The 19,854-nt window shown below is 47.8% G+C and overlaps 1 protein-coding gene across 2 annotated transcripts in view; it reads right to left on the reverse strand.

Annotated features, from left to right (window-relative positions):
• The window catches only part of LOC126101074 (glucose dehydrogenase [FAD, quinone]-like), a 138,711-nt gene that overhangs the window by 21,201 nt on the left and 97,656 nt on the right, over positions 1–19,854 (reverse strand). For both annotated transcript variants that reach the window (XM_049911749.1, XM_049911750.1), the window contains exon 4: positions 16,750–17,163. In XM_049911749.1, the coding sequence (XP_049767706.1) occupies positions 16,750–17,163 (414 nt within the window). The remainder of the gene's footprint in view (positions 1–16,749; positions 17,164–19,854) is intronic.

Here is a 19,854-nt window from a genome sequence, read left to right on the forward strand (position 1 = left end):
AAGAACAACGGACGAAGAACAGGAAACTGTGGCACGCCCCATTTTACGTGTTCTCGTCAGATTCAACTTCGGTGTCACATCCGTCTAATCACGCAGTACTTCCGAATTCAGCCTTTACGCAGCAAAATCCTTCTGATGATAATGTGGGATAGTGTTAAAGATGACCACAGGGCCACCATAACAGTTTTATCGTCGATAACCACAGTTGATACTGAATGGAAGAATGATTATGAACTGTTTCGAGAAATGAGGATCCGTCAAGAAGCTAAAGAATCCTCTGCAACAGCGAATTAGTACAGAAATGTACTCGGGTTTGTTCGATACAAGGGACCTCCTTCCAGACAGTGTGACATTAGAAGATCTACATTTCAAAGAGCATACGGGATTTCGCCATGTCATAACAGAAGCTGAAAATTTGATTGTTCCGGACGACAAAGATTAACACGATAACGAATCGGCAGAAAAAATGAGAGCAGTGGATTCCATCTATGACTCCAGAAGAGGCAAAACCGTCTCCGAAAAAGTTGCACGCCTTCAGAATGGATGTTGACGGTGATGATTTTTCGGCATAGGTGACAACAGAAAAATCTCTTGCACAAGTACGCTGAATGTCACTGAAGCGTAAACTGAATGTCTACAGTAGCCGCAATGAAAAATTTGTACAAGTTCAAGAGTCGAACCCTGGTTTCCTGCAGACCGCAGAGAGGTGCCTAAACCGCTGGGCTATCTGAACGTGCGACCAGTCCGTCTGAGGCTGTCTATGATATTTCCATTTATGATTTTTCCAACTCTGCTACCAGAGGTTCCACCACGGGGTATGTGGTGACAGCCCCACTGGAGAACGTGACTTACCTGCCACCGACACTGCTACACTCCGTTCCGCTTTACAAAATTGCAAACAGCGTGTTATTGTAACCTTATTAGCGATCCAGACGCAGCTATCAAATACGTTTCTTAAACTGAAACTGCCCACATCTCGTGGTCGTGCGGTAGCGTTCTCGCTTCCCACGCCCGGGTTCCCGGGTTCGATTCCCGGCGGGGTCAGGGATTTTCTCTGCCTCGAGATGGCTGGGTGTTGTGTGCTGTCCTTAGGTTAGTTAGGTTTAAGTAGTTCTAAGTTCTAGGGGACTGATGACCATAGATGTTAAGTCCCATAGTGCTCAGAGCCATTTGAACCATTTAAACTAAAACTATGCGGTTTATAATTCCAGAATAGTAGTTCTGCGTGTAGTCTGCTATTTTATATATTCTCCTGAAGTTAGTACAAAGTCAACTATTTATTCATTACTAAGAATCATTTACAAATTAGTAAAGCCACTACGCCTAACTCCACAAATAAATGATATTCGTCATATGTCCCGATGCAGTCAGAGCGGCAATACACAATTTAATCAAGTATCTAAGATATCCGAGCAGTGCTTTATTTTTGCGAAAAGCTTGAAATTGTTGATAGTGCGTATTCAACCCACTACACACACACGCACACACACACACACACACACACACACACAGGTTTTTATGTATAGATGTCACCAAATATTGTGAAGTGTCATTACTGAACAAAGGTAATGAAATTCAGTCCAGTGGTTAGCACACTGGACTCGCATTCGGGAGGACGACGGTTCAGTCCCGCGTCCGGCCATCCTGATTTAGGTTTTCCGTCATTTCCCTAAATCGCTCCAGGCAAATGCCGGGATGTTTCCTTTGAAAGGGCACGGCCGACTTCCTTCCCCGTCCTTCCCTAATCCAATGAGACCGATGACCTCGCAGTTTGGTCTCTTCCCCCAAACAACCCCCCCCCCCCCCCCTCAGAAATTCAGTCCGTTTAACTGACCGTAAGTAACATGATAATTTTACTTAGTTTTTTGCAGTCCTCTGAAGCTTAAACACGTTTAATTCCTGATGCGCTAATGGTGACTTAGTTTTTATTCTACTTACGCGAAGAAGTATAATATAAAACCTGTTATCTCTCTTTTTCTTACAGGTGAGTGCCTTCCGTGTCTTCTTTACTACCAGCCATCTCGCCGATGTAGCTGACTCGAGGTAGGTTGTTCTCTCTTCCAAATTTGACCACACTTGAATTTCGTGGATCCGACTATCATCGTACTTGGTGCCTCTCCACCTCACAGGGCTGAATTATTCGGCTTTCCTCTACGTAAGTTAGGACAGTGCAGTACAGCTCTGGCAATGTTTGCTGATGTGAAAAATCCTCAGGTGCACCGTTGTTCAGAGTCCACGTGAAACTCCAGGTCCCCTGCAGCTGACTGATTTAGCCAGTTCAGAGGCCGGAGGAGGGCAACAGCACACTACCTACACTAGGATTACGTATTAAACAGAAATGTATCCAGAGTCAGTGAAGTGAAATCTTCAAAACATCGAGCACCTGTTTGTGGAAGAACATTAGGAATGAAGCTGCAAACTAAAATTCATACATCTCAATATGCTTGAAATATAGCGAAGCGCTTGCAGTCTAAATAAGACTTTAATTGCAGTCGTAAAAAACGGGTTATAATATACATTGCTTGAAAAAGAACAGTTGAAGCTGGGACATGGCAGTGTAAACATTGACAGAAGGAAGAGATCATTTTATCAGTGGGACATAATGACCGTTTTGTGGAAGAGAAACATGTGGTCCCTGTAGAAGGTGTAATGCAGTGAAGGGAGTTATATACGGTGCCAGTGGCGTCAGTCAGAGCGTGGAAAGGTAGGCGAAACGAAGAAGTAGCCAGCAAATTGTCCTAGCAGCATTGTTGCAGCAAAAAACCAAAATTTAAGCGGAGACAAAGATTTTTTAGAAGATATGAACAGAGGAGAAGAAATAAGACGCATGAGACAGTATTGAAGAACTGAAGATTGTAAGGGGTCCGTAGGCCCTTACTATAAGTTTGCACTCGGCACAGGTCGACAGGGCAAACAATCGATAGTGTCGGGTTGCAAGAGCGAGTGTAGAGTTGAGTTCAGTTCCCAGGTTGCGGGCCGAGCCGTGTGGAGGCCTGTTGCTGTAATGCAAGGCTTTACCGACAAAGGGAGTGGCCATCGCCGCGGTTTACCCCCTTTGTGCTAGAATAATACGGGAAAGTGAAGAAGTTTAATTACGAGAGTGATCAGTGATATTTTTGTGACGATATTTATTTGGTTTCGCGTCTACCGCGCCGGCATCATTTGGATTGCAGTGTTGGATTGCAGTGTTGGATTACAGTGACTGAATTTGCGTGTGACGATAATGAATAGCGAGGAAGCCTGTGCTGAGATTAGCCGTTATTAAATATGTATGACGAAGGCAGTGGCTGTCTCCTTTTTTTCTGGTGTTTTTGAGACGAATATAGGTCTTGATTAGTGAAGCTGTGTTGTTGTTCTCCTTGTCACCAGACATTTCATTATTACAGCATTTAAGAAGGACAAAATGGAATGTAACAACTCCGTAGCAGTCCAATCCGATTGCCAGCCCCATTAGGTACACGGTCACATTAATTAATATTTATTTGGGCTGCTATTCAGATCCCGATCGAGCGGGATACATAAAACGGAGGTGTTACAAGATCTAGCAGAAGATCGACGCAGAAACAACAGATTGTCAAGGCGAAGAATCAAGACATCGAATGTACGAGAAGGGACCAATAGCCGTCACAAAGCGCGAATATAAGCTGCACTAACAGAGAGTGTGTACCTAATGTAACATACAAAATAGGAGGTGGGCCGTGAGCTACAGCAGTCGTAAGAACTCTCTTATAAAATTGACAGTTAACGATCACTCGTGTTTCAATGTGAACTATTTTTTAAAAGTGTTTACTGTGAGGAGCAAAGGACATCATAAAATAGACAGTAAAATACTGATAAATAGACGTCGCTTTAATATATCGTTACGTGGGCTTCCTTTGTTGTGATTAAAACTATGTTCTTGTATCGGCCTGGCTCGTATCATTCCAGTTTTCGCTTCTGCAGAGTTTTAAGAGGTGTTATCAGCAAGACGGTACACCAAAGGAAGAACTGTCGCCATTTAACATTTTACAGACTTTTCTTTTTTGTATTTTCGAGCCGATTTATCGTCATCTCCGCAGCTTCCTGCAGGCTACAGAACATGTGACGCTCCGCAGCTACAGTGATTGTCAACTGGTGCAGAAGATATACCTTCCATACTTCTACTACTAAGCAAAGAAGGGAAGGCAGAAAGGTGGAAGGAGTATATAGAGGGTTTATACAAGGGCGATGTACTTGAGGACAATATTATGGAAATGGAAGAGGATGTAGATGAAGACGAAATGGGAGATAAGATACTGCGTGAAGAGTTTGACAGAGCACTGAAAGACCCGAGTCGAAACAAGGCTCCGGGAGTAGACAACATTCCATTTGAACTACTGATGGCCTCGGGAGAGCCAGTCATGACAAAACTCTGCCATCTGGTGAGCACGATGTATGAGACAGGCGAAATACCCTCAGACTTCAAGAAGAATATAATAATTCCATTCCCAAAGAAAGCAGGTGTTGACAGATGTGAAAATTACCGAACTATCAGTTTAATAAGTCACAGCTGCAAAATAATAACGCGAATTCTTTACAGACGAATGGAAAAACTGGTAGAAGCCGACCTCGGGGAAGATCAGTTTGGATTCCGTAGAAATGTTGGAACACGTGAGGCAATACTGACCTTACGACTTATCTTAGAAGAAAGATTAAGAAAAGGCAAACCTACGTTTCTAGCATTTGTAGACTTAGAGAAAGCTTTTGACAATGTTAACTGGAACACTCTCTTTCAAATTCTGAAGGTGGCAGGGGTAAAATACAGGGAGCGAAAGGCTATTTACAGTTTGTACAGAAACCAGATGGCAGTTATAAGAGTCGAGGGGCATGAAAGGGAAGCAGTGGTTGGCAAAGGAGTAAGACAGGGTTGTAGCCTCTCCCCGATGTTATTCAATCTGTATATTGAGCAAGCAGTAAAGGAAACAAAAGAAAAATTCGGGGTAGGTATTAAAATTCATGGAGAAGAAATAAAAACTTTGAGGTTCGCTGATGACATTGTAATTCTGTCAGAGACAACAAAGGACTTGGAAGAGCAGTTGAACGGAATGGACAGTGTCTTGAAAGGAGGATATAAGATGAACATCAACAAAAGCAAAACCAGGATAATGGAATGTAGTCAAATTAAGTCGGGTTATGCTGAGGGAATTAGATTAGGAAATGAGACACTTAAAGTAGTAAAGGAGTTTTGCTATTTAGGGAGTAAAATAACCGATGATGGTCGAAGTAGAGAGGATATAAAATGTAGACTGGCAATGGCAAGGAAAGCGTTTCTCAAGAAGAGGAATTTGTTAACATCGAGTATAGATTTAAGCGTCAGGAAGTCGTTTCTGAAAGTATTTGTATGGAATGTAGCCATGTATGGAAGTGAAACATGGACGATAACTAGTTTGGACAAGAAGAGAATAGAAGCTTTCGAAATGTGGTGCTACAGAAGAATGCTGAAGATAAGGTGGGTAGATGACGTAACTAATGAGGAGGTATTGAATAGGATTAGGGAGAAGAGAAGTTTGTGGCACAACTTGACTAGAAGAAGGGATCGGTTGGTAGGACATGTTTTGAGGCATCAAGGGATCACAAATTTGGCATTGGAGGGCAGTGTGGAGGGTAAAAATCGTAGAGGGAGACCAAGAGATGAATACACTAAGCAGATTCAGAAGGATGTAGGTTGCAGTAGATACTGGGAGATGAAGAAGCTTGCACAGGATAGAGTAGCATGGAGAGCTGCATCAAACCAGTCTCAGGACTGAAGACCACAACAACAAACAACAACACTTCTACTACACAGGGAGTTTATACACTATGTGATCAAAAGTATCCGGACACATGGCTGAAAATGACTTACAAGTTCGTGGCGCCCTTCACTGGCAATGATGGAACTCAGTATGGTGTTGGCCCACCCTTAGCCTTGATCACAGCTTCCACTCTCGCAGGCATACCTTCAATCAGGTTTTGGAAGGTTTTTTAGGAAACGGCAGCCCATTCTTCACGGAGTGCTGCACTGACGAGAGGTATCGATGTCAGTCGGTGAGGTCTGCCACGAATTCGGCGTTCCAAATTATCCCAAAGATGTTCTGTAGGATTCAGATCAGGACACTGTGCAGGCCAGTTCATTACAGGGATGTTGTTGTCGTGTAACCACTCCGACATAGGCTGTGCATTATGAACAGGTGCTCGATCGTGTTGAAAGATGCAATCACCACACCCGAATTGCTCTTCAACAGTGGGAAGCAAGAAGGTGCTTAAAACATCAATATAGGCCTGTGCTGTGATAGTGCCACGCAAAACAACAAGAGGTGCAAGCCCCCTTCATGAAAAACACGACCACACCACTCCTGAGCCACCCAAGCGCGACCCACGCCCCGTCCTCACAGCTTGGGTGACTCAGTCAGTGGAGCACTTGCCCGCGAAAGGCAAAGGGCCCCAAGTCGAGTCTCGGTCCGGCACACAGTTTTAATCTGGCAGGAAGTTTCATATCAGCGCACACTCCGCTGTATAGCGGAAATTTCATTCTATGTAAATGTAGATATAGATGTAGAATATCCTGACCACCAAGATCACCCGGTTTAACCCCAATGGACTTCTATGTATCGGATTACATTAAAGACAGTGTCTTTGTTCCTCTGCTTGCGGAAAACGTCGACGAACTGCGACGACGGATAACACAAGCAGCTGCCTTTATACATCAAGACTTTCTCCATACGACTTGACAGGAAACTGATTGCAGATGACATATTTGTCGTGTTCTGAAAAGTAGCCACCTTTAACACTTCTAAATAAAACTTGAAGAAGGAACCACTTCGTGGCATTCATTTCAGAACTGTTCCAGGGATTCGACAGGCAGTAGACCGCTCCATTCGCACCATCAACAGAACAGGCTCTGCTAACGGTATACTACGCCTTCCACATCGCTGGCAACGGGTTCTACACAACGCTGGTGACTACTCTGAAGGACAGTAACAGGTGCAAACATGTAACTCTGTTGTATCGGTTGTGAATAAATAGTTGCCACTATTTAAGTTCCAACCCTCGTAGATACATGTTTCAAAATTTTGCTGTCCTTCAGAATAGTCACCAGCGTTGTGTGTAGCCCGTTGCCAGCGACGTGGAAGTCGTAGGACACCCTTAACAGCGCCAATTACGTTGATAGTTGGAGTGGAGCGTTCTACGCTGAGGCGACAGAAATCACCAGATACCTCCTCATGTCATGTCGCACCTCTTGTTGCCCTGCGTAGTGCAGAAACTGGACGCGGCATGGACTCAGCAAGTCGTTGGAGGTCCACTGCAGAAATACTGACACGTGCCTCTGTAGCTACCGTAATTGCGAAAGTGTTGCCGATGCTGGATTTTGTGCACGAACTAACCTCTGGATTGTGTCCCATAAATGTTCGATGGTACTCAGGTCGAGCGGTCTGGGTGGCCAAATCATTCCTTCAAACCAAAAACAAACAGTTGTGACCCGGTGGCATGAATATCTGCAAATAGTCTCCAAGTAGGCGATCATAACCATTTACCGTCAATGGTCAGTTCGGCTGGACCAGAGGACCAGTCTGTCGTGTATAAACACGGCCCACACAACTATGGAGCCGCCAACAGCTTGCATAGTGTCTTGCTGACAACTTGGCTCGGTGGCTTCGTGGGATCTGCAACACGCTCGTGCTCTACTATCAGCTCTTGCCATTTGAAATCGGGACTCAATTGAACAGGCCACGGTTTTCCAGCCGTGTAGGGCCCAACCGATATGCTCACGAGCCTAGGACAGGTGCTACAGGTGGTGTTGTTGTTGTCTGCTGCCATAGCCCATTAACGCCAAATTTCGCCACACTGCCCTAATGGAAACGCTCGTCGTACGTCCCACATAGATTTCAGCAGAAATTTCACGCAGCGTAACTTGTCTGTTAGCACTGACAACTCTACGCAGACGCCGGTGCTCTCGATCCTTAAGTGAAGGCCGTGGGCCAGTATGTAGTCCTTGGTAGGAGGTGATGCGTAGGAGGTAATGCCTGAAACGTTGTATCCTGGGCACACTCTTGACGCTGTGGTTCTCGGAATGTTGAATTCCCTCACAGTTTCCGAAATAGAATGTCCCCCTAGTACCACTGCACGTTCCAAGTCTGCTAATTCCCATTATGCGGTCATTAACACGTCGGAAAGCTTTTCACATGTTTTACCTGAGCACAAATGACAGCTTCGCCAATGCACTGCCCTTATATACCGTGTGTAGACGGTACTACCGCAATCTGCACATGTGCGTTCCGCTGTCCCGTGACTTTTGTCGCCTCAGTGTTTGGCCTGACGAATCTCACACCACAGTTCTGATGCGAAAGCCATGAGATGCTTCCTTCAATTTAGGAATCAACTGAAGGGGCTCATGACCGGAGACTGTTGTGAGTTAAACATCACTTCCCAGCCCCATCTACTGAACAAACCACTCACATATTTCGATGTATCCGCTCGAGCGTTGTCCTACAAAACGATGCTCGTCGTCTTGCATGACAGTGTTCGGGCGCATACAGATTATGGTGCAAGAGGTGACTGATCTATTCGGTCTGGTGGACTCGGAACTGGTGTACCACCCACCACACTCCCCAGATATCAGCTTCTCAACTTGATTCCTACGTCGCAGGAACCACTCCAGGCATTCGTTGACACTGTCAAAGTTGGAATCGTATAGCGTGAGCAGTGCAGTCAGTCTTTCCTGAGGAATGGTTTGATGCGGTCTGCCACGAATTCTCTGTGTTCCGTCAGTTGCTTCATCTCAGAGTGATGTTCTCTGTTATGTGTGGGATGTATCCCAGTCAAAGATACGATATCATACGCTGTCTGTCTTCAGTGGCTTCGCAATTTAAATTTGTTTTGTAACATTTCACGTCTACATAAATTAGTAAAACTGAACTTAACTGAAATGATTCCATGAACTGCAGCCATAATCTTTCGACAGACGTTTCATGTCGCAAGTTTCTTTCACATTATCGTTTTACGTACATATTGCTGAACAAATGTCAGTAAATCACAAGAATTTATACATCTTAGTTCTAGAGTAGAGAAGTAGCGCTGACTATCTGTCGAAACGAAGAAAGAACTTCTCTATCTAAATAGGTATATAAAGTTATTGCGGTTCTATATTGACGTCTGTTTTATGTAAGTGTGACAGTTCATATCTGTTTGTGCAATTAAGTCTCCTGTCATAAGCAAGAATAGAAATTAGGCTAGCCACGTGTAGGTTAGGCCAAACTATTTGTCCAGAACTGAATTATTTTGGCGAAGCAGTAGCGGGGGAAGAGATACCATTTTGTGTGTCTGCATTTTCGTGAAAGCTATCCCAAGATAATCAGGCGTGCGTCAGCAGTAGGATTCCAGTGTTATGCATGTGGTCTGCGAGACATATAAAATTAGTTATAACTCTTTCAAGTTTCACTGAGAAGCGCAAGACATAATGCTCCTGGTGTACCATTTCTCAGTTGTTTCAGTATCGCTCTATAATTCCTCATCACAAGACACCGATATACTCGGTCTAAATAAGTTGCTTTGAAGTTCAGAGGATAAGAAATATCCTTTAGAAAAGAAGACATATATCGTGTTTTGCCCACATGCCCAGCTTGATAGCAAAATGACCTATTAAAAAGAAAGACAAACTACCTGAGCTCATTACTGGTGCAGAAAGGATCAAGTGGGCTAGAGAAAGTGTATTAACAAGAAACGAGCTAAGAAAAGAATCAGACCTCGGACTAATTCAAGAGATATCCACTAGATGCAATCCAGCCTTCTGTATAATCGAAAGACTTTTGACTCTGGGGTCAGGAATACTCTCTCTCCCTCCCTCCCCTCCCTCATATTTGTGTGTGTGTGTGTGTGTGTGTGTGTGTGTGTGTGTGTGTGTGTGTGTGTGTATGTGTCGAGGATGATTGCTTAGGAAAAGACAAAAAATAGCTGGCCGCTGCTCATTGTTTTCGAGTTGAGACACTTCCTAATGACTTCATTGTCGACAAGAATTACTTTCAAACTTCGATCCTTATTTAAATCATTTTTCAGTACAGCTCGTCATTGTGAACAGTTATTGGTGACTGCTGAGCTAACAGTTCAGAGAAGAGGAGACCAAAAGCTTTTGATATGTGACTCTATTTAACAATGACGAAGATAAAGTGAGTGGATTATATAACTAATGAAGAGATACTAAATCGAATTTGGGAGAAAAACTGTGGCACAGCTTGACTAAAAGAAGGGGCTGGTTAACCGGAGACATCGCAATGCATGAAGGAATGATCAGTATAGTAATGGCGAGATGTACCGAGTCGTTATAATCAAACTTTCCCTATTTAACACGTTATAACACGGAAATACACTCCTGGAAATGGAAAAAAGAACACATTGACACCGGTGTGTCAGACCCACCATACTTGCTCCGGACACAGCAATGATCACACGCACGGCACAGCGGACACACCAGGAACCGCGGTGTTGGCCGTCGAATGGCGCTAGCTGCGCAGCATTTGTGCACCGCCGCCGTCAGTGTCAGCCAGTTTGCCGTGGCATACGGAGCTCCATCGCAGTCTTTAACACTGGTAGCATGCCGCGACAGCGTGGACGTGAACCGTATGTGCAGTTGACGGACTTTGAGCGAGGGCGTATAGTGGGCATGCGGGAGGCCGGGTGGACGTACCGCCGAATTGCTCAACACGTGGGGCGTGAGGTCTCCACAGTACATCGATGTTGTCGCCAGTGGTCGGCGGAAGGTGCACGTGCACGTCGACCTGGGACCGGACCGCAGCGACGCACGGATGCACGCCAAGACCGTAGGATCCTACGCAGTGCCGTAGGAGACCGCACCGCCACTTCCCAGCAAATTAGGGACACTGTTGCTCCTGGGGTATTGGCGAGGACCATTCGCAACCGTCTCCATGAAGCTGGGCTACGGTCCCGCACACCGTTAGGCCGTCTTCCGCTCACGCCCCAACATCGTGCAGCCCGCCTCCAGTGGTGTCGCGACAGGCGTGAATGGAGGGACGAATGGAGACGTGTCGTCTTCAGCGATGAGAGTCGCTTCTGCCTTGGTGCCAATGATGGTCGTATGCGTGTTTGGCGCCGTGCAGGTGAGCGCCAGAATCAGGACTGCATACGACCGAGGCACACAGGGCCAACACCCGGCATCATGGTGTGGGGAGCGGTCTCCTACAATGGCCGTACACCACTGGTGATCGTCGAGGGGACACTGAATAGTGCACGGTACATCCAAAGCGTCATCGAACCCATCGTGCTACCATTCCTAGACCGGCAAGGGAACTTGCTGTTCCAACAGGACAATGCACGTCCGCATGTATCCCGTGCCACCCAACGTGCTCTAGAAGGTGTAAGTCAACTACCCTGGCCAGCAAGATCTCCGGATCTGGCCCCCATTGAGCATGTTTGGCACCGGATGAAGCGTCGTCTCACGCGGTCTGCACGTCCAGCACGAACGCTGGTCCAACTGAGGCGCCAGGTGGAAATGGCATGGCAAGCCGTTCCACAGGACTACATCCAGCATCTCTACGATCGTCTCCATGGGAGAATAGCAGCCTGCATTGCTGCGAAAGGTGGATATACACTGTACTAGTGCCGACATTGTGCATGCTCTGTTGCCTGTGTCTATGTGCCTGTGGTTCTGTCAGTGTGATCATGTGATGTATCTGACCCCAGGAATGTGTCAATAAAGTTTCCCCTTCCTGGGACAATGAATTCACGGTGTTCTTATTTCAATTTCCAGGAGTGTAATTACCGTACGAGTACCAAATTTTGTAGCGATAATGCCCAGAATATGGGATGCAGGGTTTCCAAGCGTCACAGCGCCGCCGTCCAGTTCCGACTATGGCCACCAAGTGCCGTGGTCAGTCATCGTGATCCACAGTGTCACAGACCTGATCAGTCGTAGTGCACTTGTTGACGTGTCAACATGAGCTTGGACAAAAGGAGCAGGGCATTACTGGTGAAGCTCTGTTATTAGAACGCTGCAGCTGCACTTCGAGAATATCGCCGGCTGAAAGGATTACGGAAGGGTCCTCTTTCTCCACCTGCTGTGCGGAGCATCATGATGAAGTTCGAATCGACTGGAGAACTGGGCGTCGCTCCAGGAAGAGGCCGATGGCTGCTTGCACACAGGTGGTTGGTGAACTCGCTGTTGCCGTGGCAGACAACGCTGCGCCCAATGCCCGGTCGTCAGGCTGTGCGCGTGCCGTGTTACGTCCCGTGGCCCACAGTATGCAAAGTGCTTTGAATCATTGTCAAATGGTTCAAATGGCTCTGAGCACTCTGGGACTCAACTGCTGAGGTCATTAGTCCCCTAGAACTTAGAACTAGTTAATCCTAACTAACCTAAGGACATCACACACATCCATGCCCGAGGCAGGATTCGAACCTGCGACCGTAGCGGTCTCGCGGTTCCAGACTGCAGCGCCAGAACCGCGCGGCCACTTCGGCCGGCAAATCATTGTCAAATGGTATCCGTAAGAGATTCATTTCTCCAGCAGCTTGCACTATAGGATGCACAACGACGTGTAGACTTTGCTCTCCACTTTCATGCTAGGACTGAAATTAACGAGGGATGGACCTGGACCATCCTATGCGCTCTCTACTTTCATGTAAGGATTGATGTTGACAAGGGCTGGCCCTCGACCATCCTGTGGACAGACGAAGCTCATTTTTCTCTGACAGGTGAGATGAACTCACAGGATTGCCGAGTGTGGGAATCCTCACCTCCAGTCAGTGTGCATGAAGTTCCTCTGTGTGATGAACGCGTCACCGTATGGTGTGGCTTCACAGCTAAGTTCATCGTTGGCCCATTCTTCCTTGAACAGGTCGAGGACCAAACACGTGCAGTGTGACTGGCCAGCGTTACTGCTATATCCTTCGCCAGTGTGTCTTACCCGCCCTACAGGAGAGAGACAAATCGAACTGAACAGTTTTCATGCAAGATGAGGCTCCACCGCACACCGCTCGTGAACATCGCCAGCTTCTCCGAAATACCGTTGGAAACGCTCGAATTATCTGCGGATCGTTTCCAAATGCTTGGCCGGCACGATCACCTGATCTCACTCCCTGTGGTTTCTGGTCGTGAGGCAACCTGAAGGACAGGGTTTAACAGGGGAACATTCACACGTGTGCTGATCTGAAACGAAGCAAAACCAGAGAGGTAGCCAGCGTACCTACGGCAATGCTTCGTTCTGCTGTGCAGAATGCAATTCTGCGCTTTCAGACTCTCGTGGACAATGATGAGCGCCATATTGAGCCACTTTTGTAGCAGTAATGGTACAGTTATGTAGTGGTGTGATGTACCGTAGCAGCACATTAAAAGTGTTTCAGTTGAATTCATTCTACATTATTTCTATTTCCCATGTCCTTGACATTAATGCTACCAAGTTTGGTCCTCATACAGTAATTAGTTTCCGTGTTATAACCTGTTAAATAGGTTTTTAAAAAAATGGCTCTGAGCACTATGGGACTTAACTCAGAACTACTTAAACCTAACTAACCTAAGGACATCACACACATCCATGCCCGAGGCAGGATTCGAACCTGCGGTCGCGCGGTGCCGGACTGAAGCGCCTAGAACCGATCGGCCACCACGGCCGGCTGTTAAATTGGGAAAGTTTAATTATAACCATTCAGTACTTAACAATATGAAATAATAATTGCGGAGGGAGACCAAGGCTTCACTATAATAAACATGTTTGAAGTTGTAACGCCTCCGTTTTTTATCCCGACCTGATCTGATCGAATAGCAGCCCAATATTTATTGTTAACATGACAGTGAACCTAATGGGGCTTGGTAATCGGAATTGACTGCTACGGAAGTTGTTACTTTCCAGTTCGTCCTGTTCAATACTACACTCCTGGAAATGGAAAAAAGAACACATTGACACCGGTGTATCAGACCCACCATACTTTCTCCGGACACTGCGAGAGGGCTGTACAAGCAATGATCACACGCACGGCACAGCGGACACACCAGGAACCGCGGTGTTGGCCGTCGAATGGCGCTAGCTGCGCAGCATTTGTGCACCGCCGCCGTCAGTGTCAGCCAGTTTGCCGTGGCATACGGAGCTCCATCGCAGTCTTTAACACTGGTAGCATGCCGCGACAGCGTGGACGTGAACCGTATGTCCAGTTGACGGACTTTGAGCGAGGGCGTATAGTGGGCATGCGGGAGGCCGGGTGGACGTACCGCCGAATTGCTCAACACGTGGGGCGTGAGGTCTCCACAGTACATCGATGTTGTCGCCAGTGGTCGGCGGAAGGTGCACGTGCCCGTCGACCTGGGACCGGACCGCAGCGACGCACGGATGCACGCCAAGACCGTAGGATCCTACGCAGTGCCGTAGGGGACCGCACCGCCACTTCCCAGCAAATTAGGGACACTGTTGCTCCTGGGGTATCGGCGAGGACCATTCGCAACCGTCTCCATGAAGCTGGGCTACGGTCCCGCACACCGTTAGGCCGTCTTCCGCTCACGCCCCAACATCGTGCAGCCCGCCTCCAGTGGTGTCGCGACAGGCGTGAATGGAGGGACGAATGGAGACGTGTCGTCTTCAGCGATGAGAGTCGCTTCTGCCTTGGTGCCAATGATGGTCGTATGCGTGTTTGGCGCCGTGCAGGTGAGCGCCACAATCAGGACTGCATACGACCGAGGCACACAGGGCCAACACCCGGCATCATGGTGTGGGGAGCAATCTCCTACACTGGCCGTACACCACTGGTGATCGTCGAGGGGACACTGAATAGTGCACGGTACATCCAAAGCGTCATCGAACCCATCGTTCTACCATTCCTAGACCGGCAAGGGAACTTGCTGTTCCAACAGGACAATGCACGTCCGCATGTATCCCGTGCCACCCAACGTGCTCTAGAAGGTGTAAGTCAACTACCCTGGCCAGCAAGATCTCCGGATCTGTCCCCCATTGAGCATGTTTGGGGCTGGATGAAGCGTCGTCTCACGCGGTCTGCACGTCCAGCACGAACGCTGGTCCAACTGAGGCGCCAGGTGGAAATGGCATGGCAAGCCGTTCCACAGGACTACATCCAGCATCTCTACGATCGTCTCCATGGGAGAATAGCAGCCTGCATTGCTGCGAAAGGTGGATATACACTGTACTAGTGCCGACATTGTGCATGCTCTGTTGCCTGTGTCTATGTGCCTGTGGTTCTGTCAGTGTGATCATGTGATGTATCTGACCCCAGGAATGTGTCAATAAAGTTTCCCCTTCCTGGGACAATGAATTCACGGTGTTCTTATTTCAATTTCCAGGAGTGTAGTAAGGGCTTACGGACCCCTTACAAAGTGGGGCTAGGATGCATTGTTTATACAGAGATAAGGATGCTCGTACTGGATGGACCAGGGTGGAGAGCTGCGTCAAACCAGTCCTGGAACTGAAGACCGAAATAACAACACCACTCAGCTTAACTATAATGAACATTCGATTCTTGCTCCTGGAATGAAAGCCACGGTAGCCGTTGAGGGCTACGGGTTTGTCGACAGTACATGTATGGTGTCACCGCCAGACACCATACTTGCTACGTGGTAGCCTTTAAATCGGCCGCGGTGCGTTAGTATACGTCGGACCCGCGTGTCGCCACTATCAGTGATCGCAGGCCGAGTGCCGCCACGCGGCAGATCTAGTCTAGAGAGACTCCCTAGCACTCGCCCCAGTTGGACAGCCGACTTTGCTAGCGATGGTTCACTGACTACATACGCTCTCATTTGCCGAGACGACAGTTTAGCATAGCCTTCAGCTACGTCATTTGCTACGACCTAGCAAGGCGCCATATTCAGTTACTATTCTGAATAGATAATATTGTGAATCGTGTACCGTCAAGAGCGACGTCCATCATTAATGGATTAAAGTTAAGTATCAAATTAGCTACGTCCGATTTCTGAATTCTAATTCCTTGTCATGTTCCAGACCTCACGTCAGTAGAGTCCCTTCCCTTCTCACGCCAGCCTGCTTTTTTTTTTTCCTTTATTGAATTTCAATTCCCCCCGAAGGGGGTGGGCTGGCAGCAGCTTAGGACGCCGCTCTGCAGCCTACAGATTTTCTGACAAAGAGCAGGAGAATAAATAATAATAAAAACAGGCGATAAAATCGGGGACTTAGTGAGTAACAAGGTGAAAAGAAAACGGGGAAATTAAAACAAGCAACAGAGGGATGATGAAGCGAATAAAAATACATACGGAGCAGACAGGGAAAACAATAGACAATTAAAAAAAAAAAACACGGCGACAGTCTGGATTCTGTTCGCAAAGTATATAAAATTCACACCCAGCGACAGCATGGTTTCTGTTCGCAACACGTGGAAGACAAACAACACTGAATAGTCACTAGAACACAGCACGAGAAAGTCGGCAAAGGTGACACCACAGTCGAGAGCAGGTGGGGGGAAACTGGATAGGAGATGGGAAAACAAAAAGGGGGAAAGGAGAGGAAAAGCGAAGGGGGGGGGGAACCGGGAAAGGAGCTGATGGAGGATGAGGACCCATAAGAGGGGTGGGGGCAGACGCGACAGAGAGGGGGGTAGGCAGAGGAGGGGAATACAAAAGGACTGGGGGGGAGAAGGGAGGTAGGGAGAGGTGTAGTGGGGAGGAAACAGGACGGAAGGGGGGGGGGCAGCCTGCGTGAGCTAAAACGCGTGCATTTCGGCCTGCATTCGTAACACGGTGTTGGCTCTTCTGCCAACCCGACAATACGTTACGGCTGACCGCGGACTGACCTCCTTGTCGGCGAGCACCGTGGAGAGCGCGTGCGCGCCCTGCAGCAGGAACTCGACGCCGAGCGCGCTCTTGGTGGCGGGGTCGAGCAGCAGGCGCGTGACGTGCGCCTGCGTCAGCACGGTGAGGTTGGGGCGGCGCGCGCGCACCGGCCGCACGTAGGCGGCGTTGGTGCTGAGGCGGCGGCCGTGGCGCGACGTCGTCTGCAGCAGCGCCACGCCCAGCTGGCGCGCGCCGTTCACGTCGGTGACGGGGAAGCCCAGCTCGCGCCACGCCTCGATCAGCGGCGCCACGTTCTCGTCCTGGTACGGGAACCACTCCACCGTCTGGTAGCCGCCGCGCCCGTGGAAGCCCGGGCTCTTCTTCACGATCTCCTCGTCCTCGTTGTCCTCGGACTTCTTGAAGTACGGCAGCACCTGCCAGCCGAGACAATCACCGATCACTGTCAGCAGCCCCCGACGTGTACTGTTGAGACTACAGGGAGATGGCCCAGCAGCGCCCTTTTTTGTATGCCCTCACAGGTCGGTGGGTTGAGAGCTGTCTAACAACGTGGAAACGTGCAAACGAGTCCCGAAATGCTTCGTCATCTTCAAAGTAGAGATGGGGGATCCGCTCTTGAACTAATGCATAGAGTTGCATCTTTCAAAGGAGTGAACAATCAGTGATTCAGAAAAAAAGAACGGTAGCTCCAAACGTTTCCCACGGCAGAGGGGGAGAGAGAGAGAGAGAGAGAGAGAGAGAGAGACGGAGCATATCAGCAGCGCCTCTGCTGGTCAGAGCACAGTGCACGCCACACAACACAGCCAGCGCCGGCCTCTGCCCTGCTTCTACCTCGGCTGCCTGCATTGTGCAGTGCCCCATTGGATTTTGTGTTTCACATATGCCGTGCCGTCTCTGTGCGTCGTCTGCCGCCTGCAGTGTCTGGCGCAGCTTAACTTCGCATCGCACTCTGTCGGCGATCGTTTCAGTCGCACGTCCTGCCCTCTGGGCAGTTGATGCGAGCAACAGGACAGAGAGCCACCTAGCGGATAACATAGGAAATACTTGCAACAACCTGCTCGCAAGGGAACGGACGATTTGTCTCGGAGCGGGTGAGTTCACCGCTCCCTCCCCACCCTCGGAACTCGCCCGCTCAACGCTCGCTCTACCGTCTCGACTCTAGCCAGAGCGTTGAGAAAAGCGACTCAGGTGTCACTCTGGTCTCTGCGGTCTCAGCTCACGCAGTAATACAGCTCGCGGCTCGACCTGCTCGACTCGGCACCTCTGCATCGGAGTTCGTCCCTACTGGATATTGTTCTTCGTACTAATACCGCTATGTATATTACATTATTATGTTATGTATACATCAATTGTTTTTATTTTATTTTTCTTTGTTTAAACTGATTAGATTAGGTTCCTGATGACTCCTCGTACTATAGGATTTTTATTATGGACACTCGAATTTACGCTTTAATTACGAGCGAACCGATAAACGTATCGCAAAATGTGATACACCAATATTTTCCTTGTTTTATTCTGCGTAAGGCTATATGCAGCACTTTTGTTTTACAGTCAAATTTATATTTTTTTTCTTATTCTGGTACGGATTTTGCGATTTTAGGCGTCTTTGGAAGGAAACGTTCACTTTAAAAATATATCGCTTGCGATGTATTTGTATGAGGTTAATGAAATTTTAATACATTATAGCCAAATATATTGTTAATGTAAATCTCAAGTTACAACATTTTCCGATCACCCAAAAAACCACGATAGTGCAAAATAAATCAATAATCCAAAACTTTGTCATATCGTGGAAATTTCAATAAACAATACAAAATTCTTACTCATTATCTGTGTTACTTCAAAATAGGATCAAAGAAGATCAAAATACAGGTATAGTACTGGAATAAACCAAGTTTAAAGGGCAATGTGCCTTCCATTTATTTTATATTGTAAATGAGTGGTGAGTCATGAAAAAGAGCTGATTCATTTCAGGGAGTGAACAGTTCTGATCCAATCTCTGAAAAGAACAGTTTTGCCCATCTCTACTTCAAAGGGCAAATATAGGCATGTGACTGAGTTCGGACGAGAGAGAAAGATTGGGCTCCGGCAAATGGGTTTGTCATACAGTGGCGTTACAGCTCGTAAGCGCATGCTGCCGTGACAGTGATGCGTGTGTGGAACCAACATATAGAAGAGGGTCGTACTAAGCTACACACGGTTACAGAACCCCACAGTGTGGGATGAACTCGTCTGAGCTTCCTTGGGACCAGGAACAACATGATATTGAAATCTACAAAGCAGGCAGCTCACAGCTCTTCAGCGATTTTATGCGTGGCGTACACATCGCCCGAGCTATTGAAGCACTTTCTTCCTTCCAGGGCTGCATTTTCTTCCCCATTGCTCTCGCTCCCTGTACTCGCTCCTTCCCTTGTGCCGCCTGCTTCCCCTCTCTCGGTGTAACTGCTTACGTCGGCTCGGATATCCTCCTGGTTTCTGGTATTTCTTCCCATTTTTGTTCCTCTTGCTTTTATTTCTCACCTGTCCTCCAACATTTTCGTCCCCTTTTGGTATTTGAGATCCCCCTTTAAAATGTTATCTTTGTAGTGTGAACCAACGTAGCGTTTTCGGCGTGTGACCTTACCGCCGCCTCCATCATTTCTTGACGCCATTGTCATTTGTCTCTAGTTAGCCAGCATGGTAGCCAGTCCATGTGGTGACGGCGTTATGTACCCTCTGGGTTGACCCCGTCTCTCCCGCAAACACAGGGATCACACTTCTGGTATCCGAGCTGATACCTCCCTACATACTCTTAGCAGTGGTTGCTTGTCATTCGGGAGCATCAGAATTCCCACCAACAGCCACTATGCCAGACTGTTCTTGCTGTGGCAGGATGGTGCCCATGAGGAGAACCCCTGATCAAAGCGAGTAGTATCAGGGCGGACGCTTTCCACCTGAAACCCATTAAATTTCGGAATACTGGCTGTCTCGTAAGTTGATAATGGATATTTTAATGCTGCTTCTAATAACCCTGTGGCCTTCCCTTCCCTGACTACACCGTAGGAAGAGAGCCAGCCTCACTGGCTTGCAGTGAAAGCCTTTCCCCACTTCCTGGTCTGCACTAGGAC

This window comes from Schistocerca cancellata, chromosome 9 (assembly GCF_023864275.1).
Source record: "Schistocerca cancellata isolate TAMUIC-IGC-003103 chromosome 9, iqSchCanc2.1, whole genome shotgun sequence".
NCBI classification, from domain to species: domain Eukaryota; kingdom Metazoa; phylum Arthropoda; class Insecta; order Orthoptera; family Acrididae; genus Schistocerca; species Schistocerca cancellata.